At 43.0% G+C, this 22,084-nt stretch overlaps 1 protein-coding gene across 1 annotated transcript in view; it reads right to left on the bottom strand.

Moving 5' to 3' along the window:
• Nucleotides 1-20,385, bottom strand: part of LACE1 (lactation elevated 1) — a 74,727-nt gene extending 54,342 nt beyond the window's left edge. The window contains exons 1-2 of the mRNA XM_018563741.1: nt 20,240-20,385; nt 15,649-15,872 (exon numbers count right to left, since the gene is read on the bottom strand). Of these exons, the coding sequence (XP_018419243.1) occupies nt 15,649-15,872; nt 20,240-20,378 (363 nt within the window). The 5' untranslated portion in view covers nt 20,379-20,385. The remainder of the gene's footprint in view (nt 1-15,648; nt 15,873-20,239) is intronic.
• Nucleotides 20,386-22,084: the final 1,699 nt, after the last annotated feature.

Genomic DNA, 22,084 nt, shown 5'->3' on the forward strand with positions numbered 1-22,084 from the left:
ATATAGATAATTACTAAACAAAATTTAAAAGCATTGGATAATGCATAGGAAAATATAAAAGAACACACAGCTCAGAAGGAACCTCCTAACACCACCTTGGGTTCCACAGTTGAAGTTAAACAATACAATCATGGGTCTAAATGTATGAACATAATGAGAATACATGGATTGACAAATACATCTCATAACAGTATGTGGTTCATTTATAGTACATACCGTATTTGCCGGCGTATAAGACGACCCCCCACTTTTTGTGTAAAAATATAGGTTTTGGGCTATACTCGTCGTATAAGATGAGTATAGCCCAAAACTATGTTTAAATACACTTACTAACCTCCTTGGCGGTATTCCCGAGTGTGGCTCGGGGTTAATTTTCAGTACCATAAGTGTTAACCCCGAGCCACACTCGGGATTACAGTCTGTTACCTTGTCCAGGATCGCAGCAGCGTCCTCCATCTTCCGTCCTTCAGATAATACCGCGCTGAGCCAATCACGGCAGGCTTTGTATTCTTTTTTTTTTTTTTAATTCTTTATTTTTCAGTTTGAGCCAACATATTACACAATACACATAACACATATACATTTGATCAATGATGTCGTACATTTACAAACATAGGAAGCATATCTACATCTCCTAGCCCCATTCGCCTAGTTATCCAAAGATCAAACCGGAACAACATAATATCATACTCAACAATCGGCTTTGTATTCTTTAATACAAAGCCTGTATTTACTGAATGAAAAGCCTGCCGTGATTGGCTCAGCGCTGAGCTAATCATGGCAGGCTTTGTATTAAAGAATACAAACCTGCCGTGATTGGCTCAGCGTGGTATACTGTATGTAGCCGAAGCTACATACAATATACCGAAGTATACCCGGTGTATAAGACGACCCCCGATTTTCGGGTGATTTTTTTGGGTCTCAAACCCGTCTTATACGCCGGCAAATACGGTATATTAAATATAATAAACCTCAGGTGGACCACAATTTGAGAAGGTGATGTGGTGCTTGCAATGCTAAGTAGTACAGTGCTTGTAAACTCTACACGTTTCGTGCCCTGGGGCGCTTTGTCAGGAGGAGGAGGTAGTCTGAAGGTCATACAAGAGCAGAGTGTAAATGATTGGACAACAATCAAATTATAAGGAGAAAAAACATATAATATTCAATATTTATTTATGTTTTTTCTACTTATAGTTTGGGCGCGAAACGCATAGAGTTTGTAAGCACTGCACTACTTAGCATTGCAAGCACCACATCACCTCAAATTGTGGTCCACCTGAGGTTTATTATATTTAATATATGTACTATAAATGAACCACATACTGTTATGAGATGTATTTGTCAATCCATGTATTCTCATTATGTTCATACGTTAAGACCCATGATTGTATTGTTTAACCTCAACTGTGGAACCCAAGGTGGTGTTAGGAGGTTCCTTCTGAGCTGTGTGTTCTTTTATATTGTTCTATGCATTATCCAATGCTTTTAAATTTTGTTTAATAAATATCTATATTTTATACATATATCTTGGCTTGAAGTTCATTGGACTTGTCTCTCTGGTGCCAGAAAACCCCCCACCCTTTTCTCCTTTTTTATGTACGATGGTTAACAAGGGACTTTTAAAATGAAATCCGGGGGAGGGGGGAACCTCTATGGATAAACTATATACAGTACTTTGCAAGTTCACACAACACTGGTTCAATGTTGTGCCCTCTTACATTGGTGGCCAGTCGGAAGAATGGCCCATTACATGGTTAGCTAGGTAGAATGCCTCACCTACAGGAAGCTGAAAAAATGTCAGAGGTTACAAACATGAAAAACATGCTAATTATTAGTGATTAATCGTGGCCGATCACTAGTGATTACAGTAGCACCAGACAAAAATCCCTCAACTACACACAGCTTTCAAGAGTCTTGTAGAAGAGATGAAGGCTGCCTCTCTGCCGTGGCCTAATTTACTAAGCAAATACATATGTTATGTCAGTATTTTAGCTGTAAGTACGTTAAGCAGAAAAAACCCTAAAAAAAGCAAAAACTGCTAGAAATTATAGTTTTTTTTCTTGAAGAATGGACACGACAGGTCTCTTCTGCCAAAAAACAGCTGCTTCTAACTTCTAGAAGTTTTAATCTCTTGAGTACACTGTGTGGTGCATGTGCCATGCAGTGTACTACACCAGGTCCTTTCCAGCATTTGCAGTGTGCCAGAAATCGTCCCACAAGAAGCAGCGGGGGAATATGGCGGTGGTGGTGGATGGAGCAGCGGATGACAGAGTAGATTGTTCAGCTCTGGAGGAGAGCGCACTTGTCAAGTAAGTGTGCCAGTCTGGCAATCCAATGGACGTGTCTGGGTTTGGCAGTTGTCAGGAGAACGGTACTTGCCTGACTACATTGTGCCAAGTGTAAAGTTTGATGGAGGGGGATTATAGTGTGGGGTTGGGCTTGGCCCCTCAGTTCCAGTGAAGGGAACTCTTAAGGCATCAGCATACCTAAACATTTTGGACAATTTCATGCTCCCAACTTTGTGGGAACAGTTTGGGGATGGCCCCTTCCTGTTCCAACATGACTGCGCACCAGTCACTTGGGTTGGCGACACCTTTGGGATGAATTAGAGAGGAGACTGCGAGCCAGGCCTTCTCGTCCAACATCAGTGCCTGACCTCACAAATGCGCTTCTGAAAGAATGGTCAAACATTCCCATAGACACATTCCTAAACCTTGTGGACAACTTTCCCAGAAGAGTTGAAGCTGTTTTAGCTGCAAAGGGTGAGCCAACTCAATATTGAGCCTTAAGGACTAAGACTGGGATGCCATTAAAGTTCATGTGCGTGTAAAGGCAGGCGTCCCAATACTTTTGGCAATATAGTGTATCTCTACAGCCAGGATAACTACCACTCTAATTCAGAGTTCACCCCAAGAAATAGCCACAGCAGTGTGGCACCAGTAATGGGATAGAAAAGGGTGACATCAATCACACATCTATATTGAAATTTCCGACCTGATTGTCTTTTTGCTCCATAGTTATTAATCGGGCTCCAGTAAGTTGTTAGTTTATTCACGCAAATGTTAGTTTTACCTTTTTCTATTTTTACATCAAGGAAATAGTGCTCTTAATGAATCATGCAAATACAGCAAAGCCATAAAAAAAAATAAAGCAGGAATATAAATCAGATTTTTTTTTTTGAATATCACTTGGATGTCAAGGCTAGTAACAAAAATATATAATAAAAAGCCTCCTCCTTCACAACAGTATATAATTTTAGATACTGTAGGTTTGCAAAAGATTGGCAGGATTTAAAGATGTGCATCATGCAAATATTCAGTCATGAACAGAATCACAGGGAAAAAAATGCATGTGCATAATTTTGCTTAATCAAGAATTATATGAAAAAAAGATCTAACATCCGAGGTCACTTTTAAAAATAAAATAAAATATTAATGTTATTTGCAAGGTAATCAATCAACAAGCAAAGTACATGCTGCTGAAGGTCTTTTTAAAGTAAGAATTAGTTTGGTAAATGAAAATTCAGTTCACACTTTCATGTTCATAAAATGCATGTGCTTAAAATGGATTGTTATAAAGGATTCCAGGAAGACACTGCTACACAAATGCATTATAACTAAACTACATATTATTTATTATCCTACACACTGTGATGAAGCATTGACATCTATCATTTCAGCCCTTGTCATGACAAGCTTTAAAGCAAACCTGTCATGGAAGAAACATGGTGGCTGCCATTGTTGACCTCTCCTGAATGTCCCTATTGCCAGGCTTTAAAAGTGTGCATCCACTTGCTTCAATACTTTGGGCTGATGACATAGTACAAACACACATATAAGGACTTCTGGTCCTTTTTACTTTCCTGACATTCATACTTGTTTCAGGTTAGTCCTCACCGCCAGGCAACTAGCAATGGTAGAACCAGGTTTAGCACCCATTTTTCTTTCACAACAGATTTATTTCAATTCACTTCTCTGTTCAGGTTAACTTATCACAAAACAAGTAGAAGAACAATTTGGCTGGATGACTTAAAAGCATGGCTTTGGCTAACCTTTTTCACAGCAGTTCGCCATGTTTCATAGTTACATAGTACTTTAGGTTGAATAAAGACATAAGTCCATCAAGTCCAACCTATTGCGTGTATGCATTTATGTTTGAGCAGGTGTGTGCGTGTATATGAGTCCATGTGTGATTTTGCTCTTAAGAATACTTGTACCCTTTTTTGTTATGGTCTCCAAGGAACTCGTCCAGGTGATTCCACACTCTTAGCTGAAATCACTTCCTGCGGCAGAGAGTTCCAGACCCTAACCGCTCTAACTGTGAAGAACCCCCTGCGCCACGTGTGTAGAATTTTTTTTTTTACCAATTTGAAACTAAAGGTGGCCATACACTGCAAATTTCGTCCGGTTCTTGAGGAAGCAGACGAAATTCACACAGTGGGCTTCGCTGTTGTCACCCTTTCAGCCCGCATCCCTCAATCAGCTGATCGAAGGAGACGGTCAGAAAACCTTCGTACGAACAGAGCCGGCAGCCAACGAGCTGCCGGCTCTGTTTGGGTATTCTGACAGTGGTCAACAAAAGTAACAGTGGGGATTCCTTGATCAACACACTCATAGCGTGCGTGCCATTGATGGAGGAATATGCTCTATTTTTTGATGGACGTATGTCTTTATTCAACCCCAAATACTATGTAACTATGTAACTATGGCCAGCTTGACTGTTTTCTGTACTTATTATTCTACATGTCAATTTTGTAATCACTCAGCCAATTTTTTTGGTGAAAGGTGTTTATTCTTGCTTTTGCAAACAAAGAAATAAGGACAACCATAATAAACATCAGGGCATGGCAATCAGCCTTTTTAATTAGAGAAAAGTAGTCAGTCAATCTGTTGTTTGATATTATTTGCACCACAATGAACATGGACCAGAGAGAGAGAGAGTTGTCTGAGGAGATCGAAATTTTTTTTTATAGACCAGCACGTCAAAGGTAAAGGTTAAGGTTATAAGACCATCTCCAGGCAGCTTGATGTTCAAGTGACAACAGTTGCAAATATCATTAAGAAGTTTACGTTCAATTGAAGTGTACCAACCACCCTGCATGTGGCCACCGGAAAAAAAATCAACCCCACATTGAAAGGGAGGAAAGTGTAATTCGTAGACAAAGAGTCGCACACCATCAGTCACATTTTGAGTGACAGTGGACTCAAAGGAAGAAGACCCAGGAGAACTCCACTGTTGAAAGAAAAGCATAAACAAGCTAGCCTGAACTTTGCTAAAATGCATATTGACAAGCCACAATCCTTCTGGGAGCAAGCCCTTTGGTTAGATGAGACAAATCTGGAGCCGTTTGGGCTGTCTGGAATCTGTCCAGAGCAAAATGAAGTCTAGAAATTCTGGAGGGAAACATACTGCCCAGTGTCAGAAAGTTATTTCTCAGTCTCAGGTCGTGGGTCCACCAAAAGGATAATGACCTATAGCAAACAGCCAAGAATGGCTAAGAATGGCTAAGAATTGCTACTGGATTATTCTGAAGTGGCCTATTATAAGCTCTGATCTGAATCCTATCAAACATCTATGGAAAAATTTGAAACATGTAGTTTGGAGAAGGGATTCTGATGACACAACTTACACAGTATAAGCTTTTTGTTCAACAGATGGTCAGACTAACATCAACCTGTAAATCAATTGGATGCTGGTAGACATGAGAATATTTAGCAGAAATATCCAGTCTTACGTGATGTGGCTATGGCAGGTGCAATAATTCAATATACATGTTTAATAAAGATGTAAATCAGCAAGCATGCAATACAGACAGAGCTAAGAGATCTAACATAAGGGCCTTATATGATGGTTTGGTTATGACTTTCTTTAGTAGCTAAAGTCCCCACACTTGCAGTATCAGAGGTTGAACTCAACTGGGTATGCTCTCAGTCCTATACTTGTTAGCAAAGACAGGCTGGAAGTTCAAAATACCAGTCTGTAGTGGCAATTAATCAGTGACGTAAGGTGAGCAAGCCTTATGGCAGAAGACCCTCAAGCTCCAGAACACCTATTTACCCAATTGGAAGTGAATCCCTATTTGTCAGTACACTTGAGGGAAGAAGCTAAAAGCAGGTTTCCAATTCCAAGACCCACATGGCTGCACACTTCCCTCAGCTGTCTAAATAACCAGGACTATAATATTTGGATGCCCACGGTTCCGCAATGGTCTGGCTACCAACATTTGTTTTAAAAGCTCTACCCAGGTAGCAATGGCTCGAGGTTACAACCTCTTAAATAACCGTTGTTGCTTTACTACACCCATAGTCCTTTTCACTCTGTACACCAATTTGAAGGTATTTCTTAAAACTTTGATTAGTCAGGTATGGTCATCCCAACAAACATGAGAAAACCCCATATATGTTCAACATGTGCTTATATTAAGTTAAATGGTTAAAAACAACCAACTCAAGTTATTACCAATGCAAGCTTTTGGAACCTTTTCAATCCTTATATAATTCAGACGTATAAAGCGTGAAGAAGGGACCTAACGGTCCATTATGGTTTAAATGCCAGAGAAATTCCTAAGTTTCTGAACTGAAGAAACTACTTGGATGAGTGTTGACATGTTTTCAAGAATAATCAGCAAGTCCAGTTGTCTTTATTTAACTGTAACTGTGAAATCTCAGAATCAGGTTTAGAATGTACATTCTGATACTAATAGACTGTCTGGCCTAGGTGGTTCAATCAACTACACAAAATAATGAGCTAGCTCTCTAAATATACCAGCCTTTTGTCCACCCACACGCATAGGAAAACTCATGTTTAACTTAGTCTTTTAACAACCCCATAGCTATTTTCTTAAATGTATGATTTCCCTTTCTCTTATACACCATTATCTCCTTACAGAATCAGGGATAAATGATTCCAGCCAGAATCCGCTGTATAATTATTTCCTGAAAAAGCCCTCGCATTATATCACTCTCCACAAGGAACACTTCTGTGTTAAAGTAGACCACTTCATCGTCTGAGAACATTTTCTTAGGAATTAAGAACTGAACAGCCCATGCAATGGAAATCTATCAAACTTTAGCGAAGCTAACTTTTACTAAAGTGAAACATGTTAACCGTAACATTACATTCACAGACTATCCAGTGGGCATTACTGAGTGAACAGGCCATCCAATGGGCATTACTGAGTGGGCAGTAAATATTTTCCTAAATGTTTTACCACTCTGAACCCACACAGCTTGGCATGAGTTAATTTTTGAACAGAAACCTAAATGGACCAACGTTGGGCTTACATTTAAAGAATACATTGTATGGCATCTAGAAAGTTACAGTTCAGCTGTACAACCAAATAATACACTTTATATTGCCCAGAAGAAGCAACTTGGCTAATTTTTCTAGTACAGGTTAAAAAATAAAAACAAGCATTTGCTTCTCTTCTAACTGCGTATTTATTTACAAGAGATTTGGAAGATCTTTCCTTTTAGGCTTCATGCACACGGGTGTTTTCCCCAGGACACAGAGAGCTTGTGGCCCAAGAAAAGCATATTTTCCGATTTGCATGTAATCATGCCATACCATATATGTGGACAGTCACAGACAGAAACGGCCGCTGTCACCCAATCATTAGCTTGAATAGGTATTGCAGCCGCATCTGGCACAAGAATCCGCAGGTACTTGGTTACACTTACAAATAACATCCTAATCATCCTGTGAAATCACCTCTTCAATCCCCATAAGCAGCACAACCTCAGTTTTATCAGCAGATAAAAATTACCAACTTGATGGAATTTCACCAGACTGCACCAAAATCTCCTGACTTATAATATCAGACTTGCAAACTGTTTCTGGAATTATTTCATGCTGACCTGTCAGGGGGTACTTGAAATAAACCAACTCACATCACTATACCTATAATGGTTTAAAGTAGGGATACACCGATAACGTTTTGGAAGTTGGGAGGTATACTAATGAAAACATTCTCTAAAAGCAGTACACCACATAAGGATGAGCTTTGATTAAAAAAAAACAGCTTGTATCATCTCACTATTTTGCTAATGTTAGGCCCACCAGTATGGTCTTAAGAATGTGAATAAAAAAAAAAAAAAAAGAGTCAATAGGCTCAAACATAGGCACCATTGGGCATCTCATAACACAATTTAGGCCCCGTTCCCACTGCGCGATATGCAAATCGCGCGTTTGTCGCGCGATTTGCATATTGCGCGACATCGCCAGATTTGCCGCGCGATATCGCGTTCAAGCTTGCATTGAGCAAGCTTGAATTGCGGCTAAATCCGCTCCAAAAAGGGTCCTGCTGTAGCGACACACGACAGCAGGACCCTTTGCCCCATTGAAATGCATTGGAGCGTGATATCGCGCGGTAATTTGGCGCGATATCACGGGAATTACCGCGCGATAAATCGCTCAATGTGAACGGGGCTTTAGATCTCAGTTCGAACATTTACGTCAAAATACACCTATTTGTTGTTTAATAAATCTTTTCATCAAGGGGCAAACTGAGCCCTGGGATAATTTAGCTAAAGCCTTCTTTTCAGACCCTCTTGCTTCAAGTTGACCTGCTCATGTACTGTTGGGTGGCTAAGATCTAGAGAAAAGTGGAGAACTTTATCATTGCCCTCTTGGCTTTTAGACTCTGGCACATGACAGCGTATTTGCAGATCACACAAAACTGGACAGACAGCTCTACCTGAAAAGACGCCTGGACATTTTACTAACTGATAATGTCCTCTCTTCTGCCTAGGTGCCAGAGAAGGGCCAACACATTATAAGCAGCTGGACCTGTTTTTTTGGATCCATGGTTTTTGGAAAAAAAGGAAAAACAGGTCATCCAAATACTATCAGCATCATTTTTTGTCCTCTGTTACATGCGTTTTAAAATCAATGATAATCTATGCCAGCAAGCACTTTAAGAAATAACTATAATGCTGATTAAATAGTGATTACATAAGTATGCTTGACATGTACTGTACTTATAGAAAACCCACTTTGTTCATAATAGCTGACCTTTAGAGGAAACCTCTTATGAGAGAAACATGGATACATTAATTCTGAAAATGCTAGTTTAGTGCGACTGTCATGCTGATCCTTTGGCTTCAATACTTTGTCACTGACAAGTATGCAGATCACAATCTCTATATCGATTCAGACTTTTATGACTGGGCCATTGACTCAACATATTGGAGTCAGAAGGTCAATGTAACATCTAGGAAATTAGCATCTTCAGAGAGCGGTCAGAAACAGCAGCCCCAATTTTTCTTTCCAAAAAAGCTTATTCTAAAGCGGAACTCCAGGCATTTTATTTCAGGTGTGTATACAAAGGTTACCTCTTCTGAGGTGTATTTTATTGCTGGATCGCTGCTGGATCCTTTAAAAAGAAGTACTTTTGTATAGCCGGAATAATACAGCACCCGCTGTAGTTCCAGCTTGCTGCAAACATGAGAGCTGTGGCTCGGGCTAGTGTCAAAAATCCGCCCCTCGCCTCCCCTTGTCTATTCACAGAACGCCTTGTATTCTGTGATCCTGACAACAGCAGGGATCTCTGTATGCTGAAGGTCTAGGTAGGACTTTGTAATACAATCTAACACATACATAAAGTGTGGCCCCTGACATGCCCAGAGGGCTGCACAAATATCTTTGGGTCTAGTCACACTCATGCACATAACACTAGGTAATAAGTATGTTAGCTGTTATTAGAACATTATATTGCGCACACCGAGGAAAATATAATTTAAAAGGTTACTGTAAAATTAAGATTGTCAAGTACGTGGCTCACAGGTGTGAACTGGAATCAGGAATGTGGACCCTTCTGCTACACTTCCAGGAACACCTAGAACAAAGGGTGCAAGCAGTGTAGGCTGACAACTCCCAGAGCTAGAGTACTAGCAGAGAATAGAGCTAAGGAGCTAAATTAGGCAATGGAAGTCAGGTTAAGCTGGAAGTTCAAGTACTAGGCATGGTGCTGCTATGCTGAGTAGGTAGAAAGGGGTCCCTCAGGGTGTGGAGTCTAAGGGCCAGCCGATGCTCACCAGAGCTCCTGTTGGTGGATATGGACTTGGCTGCGTGCGGACCCCAGCTCAAGACCCCCAGGTCCACCCAACTCAGCTAGCAGCCTATGAAGACTCAAAGTTCAGGATAGGTTGCTGATACAGGTACAGGAAACAAATCAAATCTTAGGACAGGCTGAAGAGTAGGACTTCCAGGAACGAGCTGAAGGTATGAGCAGACTGTAGACAAGGATTTCCAAGGGCAAGGCAAAGTACAGGGCAAACTGTAGACAAGGATTTGCAAGGACAAGCCAAAGTACAGGGCAGACTGTAGACAAGGATTTCCAAGGACTAGGCGAAGCACAGGGCAGACTGTAGACAAGAATTTCCAGGAACAAACCAAAGGTCAGTACACGGCTAAAGCCCCGTTCACATTGAGCGATTTATCGCGCGGTAATTCCCGCGATATCGCGGCAAATTACTGCGCGATATTGCGCTCCAATGCATTTCAATGGGGCAAAGGGTCCTGCTGTCGCGGGTCGTGTGTCGCTACAGCAGGACGCTTTTTGGAGCGATATCTTGAACGCGATATCGCGCGGCAAATCTTGCGGGTGTGTCGCGCGATTTGCATATCGCGCAGTGGGAACGGGGCCTAACTGTCAAGGACTTTAGCTTTAACAGCAAACAGGGGCCTTGGCATCTTGCTTAGGAAAGCTTTGCCTGGGCAGCACGCCATGCAATGTCCTGGATTTAAATAGAGTAAGCAAGAGGGAGGATTCACAGCATTGTCCACATGCTGACTGCAATGATTGGCTGAGAAGCTGCATAAGAATCAGCAGGGAAGGTCAGCCAACGCCTAAAGCTGCCAGACTGGTGCAAGAGCACATTAGGCATAGAGCACCTTCCTGGAGGACTATAAGCAACAGCACAGCCCTGCATGCCTGAAGAACCAGCACATACTTGTAGATCTACAAGTGACAGCTCAGCTGCAACTCTTCAGCTGAACTGTGACAAAGATAAGATGAAGTCAGGTTTGCATGGGCAGAAATTAGCAAATGTTCACAGGTTTGCGATCATTACAATTCTAAATGGCATTCTGTTCTCTCTCATGTTTGATGCACATGTGAAAATAGCAAATATTGTTCACAGCACCTAATGAATTTCTTGGGACCACGGGATTATGCATGGAGGTGGTCATTTTATTGATTTATCATTCATTGCATTTAATTTATTTCTACATTTTGTTCACTTTTTTTAAAATTCATCCAGAGACGTCCATGCAACTCTGTAGCAGAGATAACTAATAATAGTGATCTATTGCTTGCTTATTAGCAGAAATAGATCACTATTGAAGTGATCTATTGCAGCAGGGCTAAGCTGACCCAGCTGTTCCCATGTAATTCTGAATGACTGGAAGGCTGATGTCAAAGGTGATGTCATAGCACTTTCCTTTTATGCTTCAACAGAGCACACTTAGTGAATGCTCTATAACAGATTAAAGTGTATCTATATCCAAAACGTTTTGGGTTTTTTCCGTTTTGAAGAAACTGGGGAAAGGCTAAACCCCCTCTCAGGTGTTACTGCTATCTGGGGCTCTGTTAGAGAGCTATCCCCTTAAAGGAGAACTATGAGGCGAGTGAAAATCACTCAGCCTCATAGTTCTAGCCGACCTGTGACAATGAAACTGTCAGAGGTCAGCTAAATAGATGGGGAAATGAGCGGACATATACCGTCGCTCGCTCACTTCTCGATCATCTCCCTGCAGAGAGCCGTGACTGTCACTCACGGCTCCCTGCAGGGATTCCCCCCTCCCCTGTCCGATCCTCCAGCGCTGACTGGTGGAACGGACGGGGAAGGGGGCGGGTACAGCTGGCTCTGCCTCTAGATAGGCAGAGCCAGCTGTCACTCATGCAGCTGGGTGGATCCAGACAGTAATGTCGGGATCCGTCCCGGCTGCGGCGTCTTAGTATACCGTGAGCTGTAGCGTCCTCCCGTTACCCTTAGGCTGGGTTCACACCTAGGCGTTTTTCCGCGCTTTCGTACTCGCGGAAAAACGCTCAAACAGGGAAATGCCATTATTTTCAATGGTTCCAATCTGGGCGGTTTTCCGCGAGTACGAACGTGCGGGAAACCGCCCTACGCCCAAAGAAGTACATGTACTTCTTTGGGGCGTTTTGGTCGGGCGGTTCCATTGGGATACAGCCAAGTATGCCTCGGAAACGCGAATCGCGGTAAAAAACCGCACGAAAAACGTGCATATTCAATCCGCCTAGGTGTGAACCCAGCCTTAGGAGAACTATAGTTCTCCTTTATTTTCTGTTTTGGGGATCCGGCAGAAAGTGAGGGAAAATCTGAAACAGGGAAACAGACAATAAAAAGTTGCCAGAGGTTCTAGCATTTCTCTACTTAACTTAAAAAATATATTTTTACTTCTGTACTGCTCTTGAAGAGATTTTCCCTCACTTCCTCTCCAGACAGGAAGTAAAGGAATCTCTTTAGTGGAACCCCCAACTGTAGTCAAACCTTACAGGAGTTCTAACCCTTCCCTGTTGTATGAAAACAAAAATGTTTTGGGGATAAATACACTTTAGCAAGCCCATGAGCTTATTACTTTTTAGCCCCTTGGCTTAGTGCTGGACTACGGTAGTCACTGACAGTCAGTGGTTCAATAAATGCACTCTGTCCAAGACGTTCACACCTAGTTTGCCGACCACTATGCTCCAGACTTGGGCCAAGGTATGAACACAGCAGGCCCCATGCTGAGGTCCAGATAGCCACTAGTAGAGTACCATTGACATAGCGGATCTATTTGAGTACTTTGAAGATAGCAGGGGCAGGAAGTCAGTAGGTCGGTGGTGCTTTTAAATGTTTACTGTACTCTTCTCCAGATTAGGTAGAAGAAGCAATATCTCAGTTATGGCTGCCATGGAGTAGGACTAAATTATACTAGTCCATACTAAAGGAATGGGTGGGGTAGAGGGGAATCTTCAAAGGCTAAGTTTACTGTTAATATCATGTTTCATGTTACACCCATGATCAGAGTGTAAAAAAAATATGGTCACCTCCATGTGACGTCATCGCACTTGAAGTCCATTCATACTTCCGTCCGTCCCTGTAACTGAAAGCCCATACATCAGTACAGACATGGACTGTTGGGCGAGTCTTTAGCAGCCAGAACATTGCACCTGCGATCCACTTATCGTGGTTACAATGCTTTACTGGCTCCAATGCAAAAAAATAATTAACCCCTTCATGACTGAGCTTGTTTTTAGTTTCTGTTCGTAAATGACTGACACACTTTTGACATTTTTGCTGTGTGATTCTTCCACGTCAGTAATATACTTTCTTACAAAGTGCACCCACACATATTATATATTGTTTTTTAGAGGACAGATAGGGCTACATATTTATATCACATATGTGTGTCTAACGCCTCACTTAGGACAAATAAAATATAAAAAAAGAGGAAAAAACCGTTTAAAAAAAACACTTTTTTCCCAGTTTTGATTTGTAGTATTTTTTTTACAAAACCAGCACAGCTAAAAAAATGCAATAAATACATTCATTTATTTGTCCCTTATTTTATTTTATTTTTTACACATTTTTTTATTTTTTTTACACTTTTCACAATTTTTTTTTTTTTTACACTTTTCACTTTTTTTTAAACTTAAAAATTGTATTTTATTTATTTAATTATATCAAGCAGTCATTGTGAATTAATCTCACTGTTACTGCTTGATAAATTAATAAATTTTTGGTTATTATCAGGCTGCTTCAAACTTCAGAACAGCCGATAATAAGTTAGTGACACTGATCCTGCAGCAGTTCAGGATTCAGCTGTCACTATAGGTTTTCTGATTGTTGCAACAACGATCAGCAAACTGAAACATTCTTCTTCCAGGAATAGATACATTGTAGGAATAGACACATTTTGTATCTATTCATGAAAAAAGAAAAAAAAGCCAGTATAGCTTGAGAGAGATATCTCTCGATCTATACGAGCTGTCAGAATGCCGGCAAAAGCCGGCATGTGTGTCCGCTTTGCTTTGACTCTCAGACACCCGATATTAAGGTATCGGGTGTCTGAAAAAGGTTAACCCTTTCATTAATGAATGCCTCTGTAGTAAGGGCATCTATTAATGAATGTTAAAAGCTGATTCTCAGCGTTTAACAGCCCTCTAAAGAAGCAAATAACTCGTCACGTACAGTGTACGTGACAAGTCATTTGGTCCCTTTGTGGCTGGACGTACAGTGTACGTCTCCCGTCACGAAGGGGTTAATGTAAATTTTTTATAAATGTGTGTGCATTTATTATTTTTTTTAGTAACAGGTGGACTTTGCCTTAAACATTTTATGGTCCTCCTGTTCCTGTTAGGTGAGTTAAAGTGATTTTAAAATAAAATGGTTCTGAAGCTATTTCAAACGCTCATTAAATCACTTACAATGGTGGCAGCTCCTTAATAAGGGATGCACCAATACCGTTTTTTCAATAGGTGACGAGGGAGCATGGAGCCGGCTTTCTGGCCAATCAGGAAGCTGGGAGGCGGGTAATGACTCGCCGCCTGACTTCCTGTTTGGCCAGCTTCCCGACCAATCAGGAAGCTGGGCGGCGAGTCTTTACACACTGCCCTGCTTCCTGATTGGCTGGGAAGTTGGCTCCATGCTCCCCTGTCACCAAGTGATGGGGGAGCATGGAGCCGGTTTCCCGGCCAATCAGGAAGCCAGGCGGCGTGTAATGACTCGCCGCCCGGCTTCCTGATGGTGGAAGTTCCAGTATCGGGATAGGCATCTGGAGCATTTGAGCAACTACAAGTACTAGTATCGGTGCATTCCTACACCCCTTATTTTAAAAGTTTTAGTTTCCTGCAGAAGTAGCTGGTCAGCTGAGCACTGGTTCTGATACCCTGTTTTAGGGTTGATTCTTTCCCTTGCAAGGTCCTATGGAGCCATCCTTGTGTGCTAGTACGTTGTGTGTTCCTATTCCTCCCTTCTTCAGGCTGATAGATAGACAGCTGTTGGAGTCTGCTGTTTTCCTTGTGACCTTGTACTCAACCGGAAGATCAGGGAAGCCAAGCTGAGAGAGTGGGAGACAGCTGTATGGAAACGTGATAACGGTAGGTGTTTGGCAATGTATATATGTTTGGTCTGGATTCATTATTACTTTATTATAATTTCTTGGAAGCAGCTTTTGTGGAGGAGTATGCATGGAGAAATGTTACTTTTAAGGAAATCAGGAACCTGTTTTAAAACAGCTCACTCAGGTACTTGTTTACAACAATAACTTCCTTTGTAATTAGACCAGAGTTTCACTTTAAATACCAATTTAAACTAAAATTAATATTTCAGTTCGGAGTAGTTGGTGGCAAAATGAATCACATGTTGGATTCTTATATATGTTGGAGAGAACTTAACAGTTGTGCAAAGCTTCTACATGGCCTATCTCCTGATAGATTGTCATGCAAAAAATATGATGAGATAATGACACTATTGTTATGATAGTGAGAAAGGGATTAAAAACAGACAACGGCAGAGAAATTATGTCATTCTAGACATACCAGAATCTAGTAGATTATTTAGCCAAGTGTGAGATGTCATGCCTTCTACAGGCCAAAAACCTTTTGAAAAACAGAAGCAAATAAGGAAAAGAAAAACTGACCGTTGTAAAAATGCCCTTAGACTCTTTCTTGTATCCCCGGAGTTCTTCATGTAGACTTTGTAAGTGCTGCATTACCCTTCGTTGATGGTCATCCTTCCTTAGAACACAATCCTTGACTAAAATGTCATAGTGCTGAAGAAGCCCATTGCAGTCAATAAGTTCTTTAGAATATGTCTTTGTTTCATAACTTGTAAGTGAACTCTCAGCCAATTGGCTTACAGATGCTGGAAGACAAAGAAAATACGGTATTTAATTTCATAATAGGAATTTTTCTATTTCACATATACTTGTCACACTGGTCAATAATAGTTCTAGAAGAATTAGAGAATGTACAACTGAGAGTGCTGTACATTTATTACACATGTAGAAGAAAGGCCAATACATCCCCATGTTTTAATAATAAGCAATGTAAATAGCTGCTTGTGCATACATGTTGTTTTAGGTTCAAGCATATTCATATATCATATACCAGGTTCAGCTATGGCCCACTCCCTCCTGGGATTCACTATTGGTCACTACATGGAATAGACTGCTTCCCTAACCAATGGTGAAGTGATTGAGAAGCCAGAGCTCAAACATCCAAGCTGTAGTCAGTATTTACATTTGAGTGCCCCAAAATTTGAGAATCCCCAGAAAATGTAAACCATTTGTAGGTTTAGGTACCTTCTAATAGGTTTTAGTGGTTCCAGTAGGCAGGGGCTACAGTTAAATAGCTGTTCTGCTGGATTTAGGTCCTGTATCAATAAATCAACATTGGGTGTCCCAGTGTTTTTTAATGCCTTTACCCTCCTGTCAAACTTGTTACCTGCATTATTTATTCTAGGGATGCACAGATACCGGCGTTTCGGTATCGAGTACCGATATATTTTTTTCGGTACTCGCCGATAACGAGTATCGATGCATTGTGCCCCGATTATCAGGGAGCCGGGCAGCGGATTATGACCGGTCTCCCGGCTTCCTGATTGCCTGTGAGGCCGATGTTCTAGAGAAAGAACACCAGCTTCAGAGGCTGCCTGGCTTCCTGACCAATCAGGAAGTCGGGCAGTGAGTCATGAAGTGCCGTCCGGCTTCCTGATTGGTCAGGAAGCCAGGCTGCCTAGCAACAAGTGAAGCCAGCTTCCTAGCCAATCAGGAAGCCGGGCAGCACGTCATGGCCAGTCTGCCGACTTCCTGATTGACTAGAAAGCCGGCTTCACTTGTTTCTAGGCAAAGTGGCTTCCTGACCAATCAGGAAGCCGGGACACGAATCATGATGTGCAACCCGGCTTCCTGATTGGTTAGGAGGCCAGGCTGCCTACCAACAAGTAAAGCTGGCTTCCTAGCCAACCAGGAAGCCGGGTGGCACGTTATGACCCTCCTCCCAGATTCCTGATTGGCTAGAAAGCTGGCTTCACTGTTCCTAGGCAGCCTGGCTTCCTGATTGGTTAGGACGCCAGGCTGCTTAGCAACATGTGAAGGCGGCTTCCTAGCCAATCAGGAAGCCTGGGAGGCGGGTCATAAGTTGTGGTGGCTGCATTATTTTTTTAAGCCTAAGTACATTTTCGGCAAGTACAGAAAATACCTGCTATTCGTGCCAGAAATGCCATGTCCTTGTCGCTTCCTGTGAAATGAACTGAAATGCCAAACAATATTATCTTCCTTTCAAGGTACCCTATGCAAACTAAAAATCACTGCCCCCAATGTAATGGTAGACAAGGAGAGGAGAGGAAGCATTTGTAGCCAAATCAGGAAAGCTGCCTATGGTGACAAAACTACTGTCCCATAGACATAGTGAAGTAAATGCTTGCTGTCACTGTGATAGAAAGTGTGTTACTGGCAGGACCACCAGATGAAAAGGGAAAAAATAAAACATCTTGGGACTGGTAAGCTTCCATGTATTACATTTTTGTTTTGGGGTTTATATACACTTTAATGATTCCAGGGCACCCAATTATTTTGGCATCTCTTTTAACACACTATATATTTGTGAGGTTGGGCTGCAAAACAGACAAACAGTAGTCACTGTAGTAAATATAGAGGAGGAAGAGGTGTTCAACAAACTGGAAACTGTGATTAGTGGACTGGGGGTGCAATGCACAGGCTCAGACTCCTCCCCTAGCCCCAGGTCCGTACAGAGGCATGGGCTTACCGTTATGGGGCTGGAGGAAGCAGTCAATGGACTATAACGGTGGAGACATCACCTCAATTCATTTTACTCCACTGGTTTACGAGGCCATGGTGGCAAATGGGACATGCAATCCATTCACAGGACCTGTGAATGGAGGACTACGTGGCTGTGTGAACAGCAGCGCCGAATTCAAACCAAAACCGAATCCTGCAGAGAACTACACCTCAATTCAAGTGTGGGGGCAGTTGGAGGATGGGCAGGGGGCTGAGAAATGTGACCATGTTCAATATTACACCCTAAATTTGTTTATACACCCATTTTTTTCCTATCTTCCTAAAGTTCAACTTTGAAGCGGAACTCCTGGCAGACAGAAAAAAAATTAAGCAAGTAATAAATACATTAAGTATTAAAACCACTTAGGCTATTATGCAAAATGAGTTACCCCGTCTGCATGGTGCATTGTTCCAAAATTCATATCTCACGGGAACACGCTCCTGTCACTCAGCTTATCCTGAGAAAGCTGAGGATCCAAAATCTTGAAAGAATGCACTTCCGTACAGCACAGCAGCACATTCTCAATAGCCCAAAGGAGGCCGAGTGACATCACCAGCACCTAGGGGAGTATTTTTTCTTTTGGCAATCCCCCCCCCCCAGCAATTCTGAATGGCGTTGGGGGCTACTATATAGCTCTTAGTTTCTGTGGACTACAAGGTCGGCAAGGTCAACAACTAGGAAGCAGGATCTTGCTGGCAGAAGCTGGCAGCAGCATCGTGCATAAAAGTCCTGTGTATGCATGTAACGTTTCAGCAACAGCATATAGCACAAAGGTGTCCTATTGGTTGCTAGGACACTAGGCGACTTGAGTCAGCTGCATTCTAAGCAACAAAGGATGCATCCTAGCATCTTGAACCATAAGCGTCCTTTGCTAGAATGCAGCTTTTAAAAGTTAGCACAAATGTTTACATGCATACAGTGTCTAATATGGTGCACGCGCAGGATCTCGGGCGCAGATTTTTCCACTTAGATTTTATGGATCTGAATGCAGCTCAAGTTCACTAATCTTTACGCATGAGCCCATAGAAAACAGACACCTGCACTCAGATCTGTAATGCACATGCATGTTTATAATTTGTAAACAAACAATGCTGTGCATTGTGTGCATGTGTCCTTACAGTGGAACTACAAGTGTCATCGTAGCATCAGCTATGACGCCAGTCATTTTAGGGCTTGAAAGTGTGGTTGAGAGCTGAAATAAGCACACTGGCATCCTGGACAGTTGGCATGCCTTGAAAGTAACTGTTTTGAGACATTAAATCAGGACTTCAGGGAAAATTATTCTTAACCCTTGCAGTGGGTCTACCCCCACACTGCAAGGGTTAAAGGAGAACTATAGGGTCAGTGTTTTCCCCCATAGTTCTCCTTAGGGTAACGGGAGGACACAAACTAGCGTCCTCCCGTTACCCTAAGCTCAGTATACCGCAAGCTACAGCTCGCGGTATACTGAGACGCAGAGAGCCGTGACAGGATCAAGAGGTGAGGGAACCCGGTATGTGTTCGCTCACCTCCCGATCTACTGAGCCGACCTGTGACAGTCTCATTGTCACAGTTCGGCTTAGAACTATGAGGTGAGTGGAAATCACTCATCTCATAGTTCTCCTTTAAGTGCTCATTTTGGTTTAGGGAGGAAAATAAATTGATACTCACCCAATCCTCCGAGCCGTCCAGCTGTGACAGCACTCCCTCCACTGCAACAATGGGAATTTATCAAAACTGGAGCAGATTTGCACTGCAACCAATCAGCTCCTCTCATTTTTGAATCCCACCTGAGCAAACTGAAGAAAGATGCTGATTGGTTGCCGTGGGCAACTGCTCCAGCTTTGATAATTTCCCCCCCAGTGTATAGAATGTGATGGCTCATGGACCTTAGACTGCTGCACTGCAGAGGAGGGGAAGAGAGGCTCCAGGGACTGTCCTAAGAGCAGGCCAGCTCCAAGGATCAGGTGAGTATAACTTTGTTATTTTCTTCCCTAGACCCAAATGAGCACGTAACCCTTGCGAAGCCGGAGTAGACCCACTGCAGGGGTTAATCATTTTCCCCACCGTTATTTAAATTTGTAGCTGAACTACTTGTCTAGTTCAGCTTTTTTTTTTTTTTTACTGTCCTTAGCCCCATGAGAGCTAACGATCAATCAGTACCCCATCACTTCCTGCTCTGACACTAGTCACCTGGACATTAAGCAAAAGTTTAAATGGGGACACGGGAATATAGGGTCTCTGTGTGCTTGCCAACAACGAAAATAAACATTTTGACCTTTATAAGGACAGGCAGATGTGAGAAGCACATAATATATAATGATTGCTCTAATCACGCCATAGTCTATTACTGAGGCATTTGCATGCACTGTCAATACTTTGCAGTGTTTCTTCATTGATTCCCCTCACCAGACCGGCTGGCATATAGCACATACGCTGCACGCCACTAACCTGCCGCCGGACTCCGCAGACAGGGTACGGTGAGCCCTGGCAGCCTCCCCAGGTGGGCACCGTACCGTAGTCTTCGGCAGCCCCGGTAAGTCGCCCACAAACAGCTCAAGGAAACCAAGGGCGCAATGGGAGCCGCCATGTTTGAAGAGGTAACTTTCAATAACTTTATTTAGTGCGCAGAGGCGAACAGCGCGTGACTAGTGTTGACACAAGAGGGAATAGAGTGAGGCTTTGTACTATGGCAGCAGCGTGGACAATTCATGAGGTCTTTGTGCCTCTTCTGGTTTTACTGCTTGTTAGACTAATTAGAATAAGCAGGGCTGCCATTAGAAATCAAGGGGCTCCATACAGCCTACAAGGCTAGCCCCCCCCCCAGCTGCCAATGGCATACTGCTACTTGTCATCTCCCCACAGTCTCAAACTATTATTATACATTTATATAGCTCTGACATACACCACAGTGCTGTACAGAGAACACTGAACCACTCACATTCGTTTCTGTACAGAGGAGCTTACACACTAATGCTCACTCAGGACTTAGTAATACTCTGGACTGAGTGACGCACTGGACTCAGGACTTGGTAACGCATTGGACTTAGTATAGCACTGGACTCAGGACTTAGTAACGCACTGGACTCCGGATTTAGTAACGCAGTGGACTCAGGACTTAGTAACCCACTGGACTCAGGCCTTAGTAATGCACTGGACTCAGGATTTAGTAATGCTCTGGACTTAGTAAGGCACCAGACTCAAGACTTCAGAACGCACTGGACTTAGTAACGCATTGGACTCAGGATGTAGTAACGTTCTAGACTTAGTAACACACTGAACTCTGGACTTAGTAACGCACTGGACTCTGGACTTAGTAACGCACTGGACTTAGTAAATCTCTGGACTTAGTTAGAGCTGCAACAACGATTCGATTTAATCGATTATTCGGCTATCTATTACATTGCCTGTTCGCGGCTCCACACTCAAGCCCAGCACGCCACGCCCACCGAACGCGCACGCCACGGCGGCCCAGCTCCCGGCTCTCCTCCAATCCCGGCGCTCCTCACATCTAGCCGGGCCGATCACATGACGGGTGCCGGGGGTTGTGAGCGCGACGGGTGTCAGCCGGGGGACGGAGACTATGGCTGGGGACGAGCCGGCATCCAGGCTAAACCTTTCAGCAGAAGACATGGAAGGAATGTTCAGACAGTAAGTGCCCCGACCCCCCTCCCCAGAGCCTGGGACCCAACACTGTGCACCTCAACCCACCATCATACCCATTCTCTGCACCCCATTCCACCATCATACCCATCCTCTGCACCCTAACTCCTCTCCAGTCCATCATCATACCCGTCCTCTGCACCCCATTCCACCATCATACCCGTCCTCTGCCCCCCATTCCACCTTCATACCTGTTTTCTCTATTCCTGCATCATACCCGTCCTCTCCTTCCCTGCACTCCATTCCATCATCATACCCGTCCTCTGCCCCCCATTCCACCTTCATACCTGTTTTCTCTATTCCTGCATCATACCCGTCCTCTCCTTCCCTGCACTCCATTCCATCATCATACCCGTCCTCTGCCCCCCATTCCACCTTCATACCTGTTTTCTCTATTCCTGCATCATACCCGTCCTCTCCTTCCCTGCACTCCATTCCATCATCATACCCGTCCTCTGCCCCCCATTCCACCTTCATACCTGTTTTCTCTATTCCTGCATCATACCCGTCCTCTCCTTCCCTGCACTCCATTCCATCATCATACCCGTCCTCTGCCCCCCATTCCACCTTCATACCTGTTTTCTCTATTCCTGCATCATACCCGTCCTCTCCTTCCCTGCACTCCATTCCATC

Source organism: Nanorana parkeri, unplaced genomic scaffold, assembly GCF_000935625.1.
Source record: "Nanorana parkeri isolate BGI_ZX_2015 unplaced genomic scaffold, ASM93562v1 scaffold691, whole genome shotgun sequence".
Lineage (NCBI taxonomy): Eukaryota > Metazoa > Chordata > Amphibia > Anura > Dicroglossidae > Nanorana > Nanorana parkeri.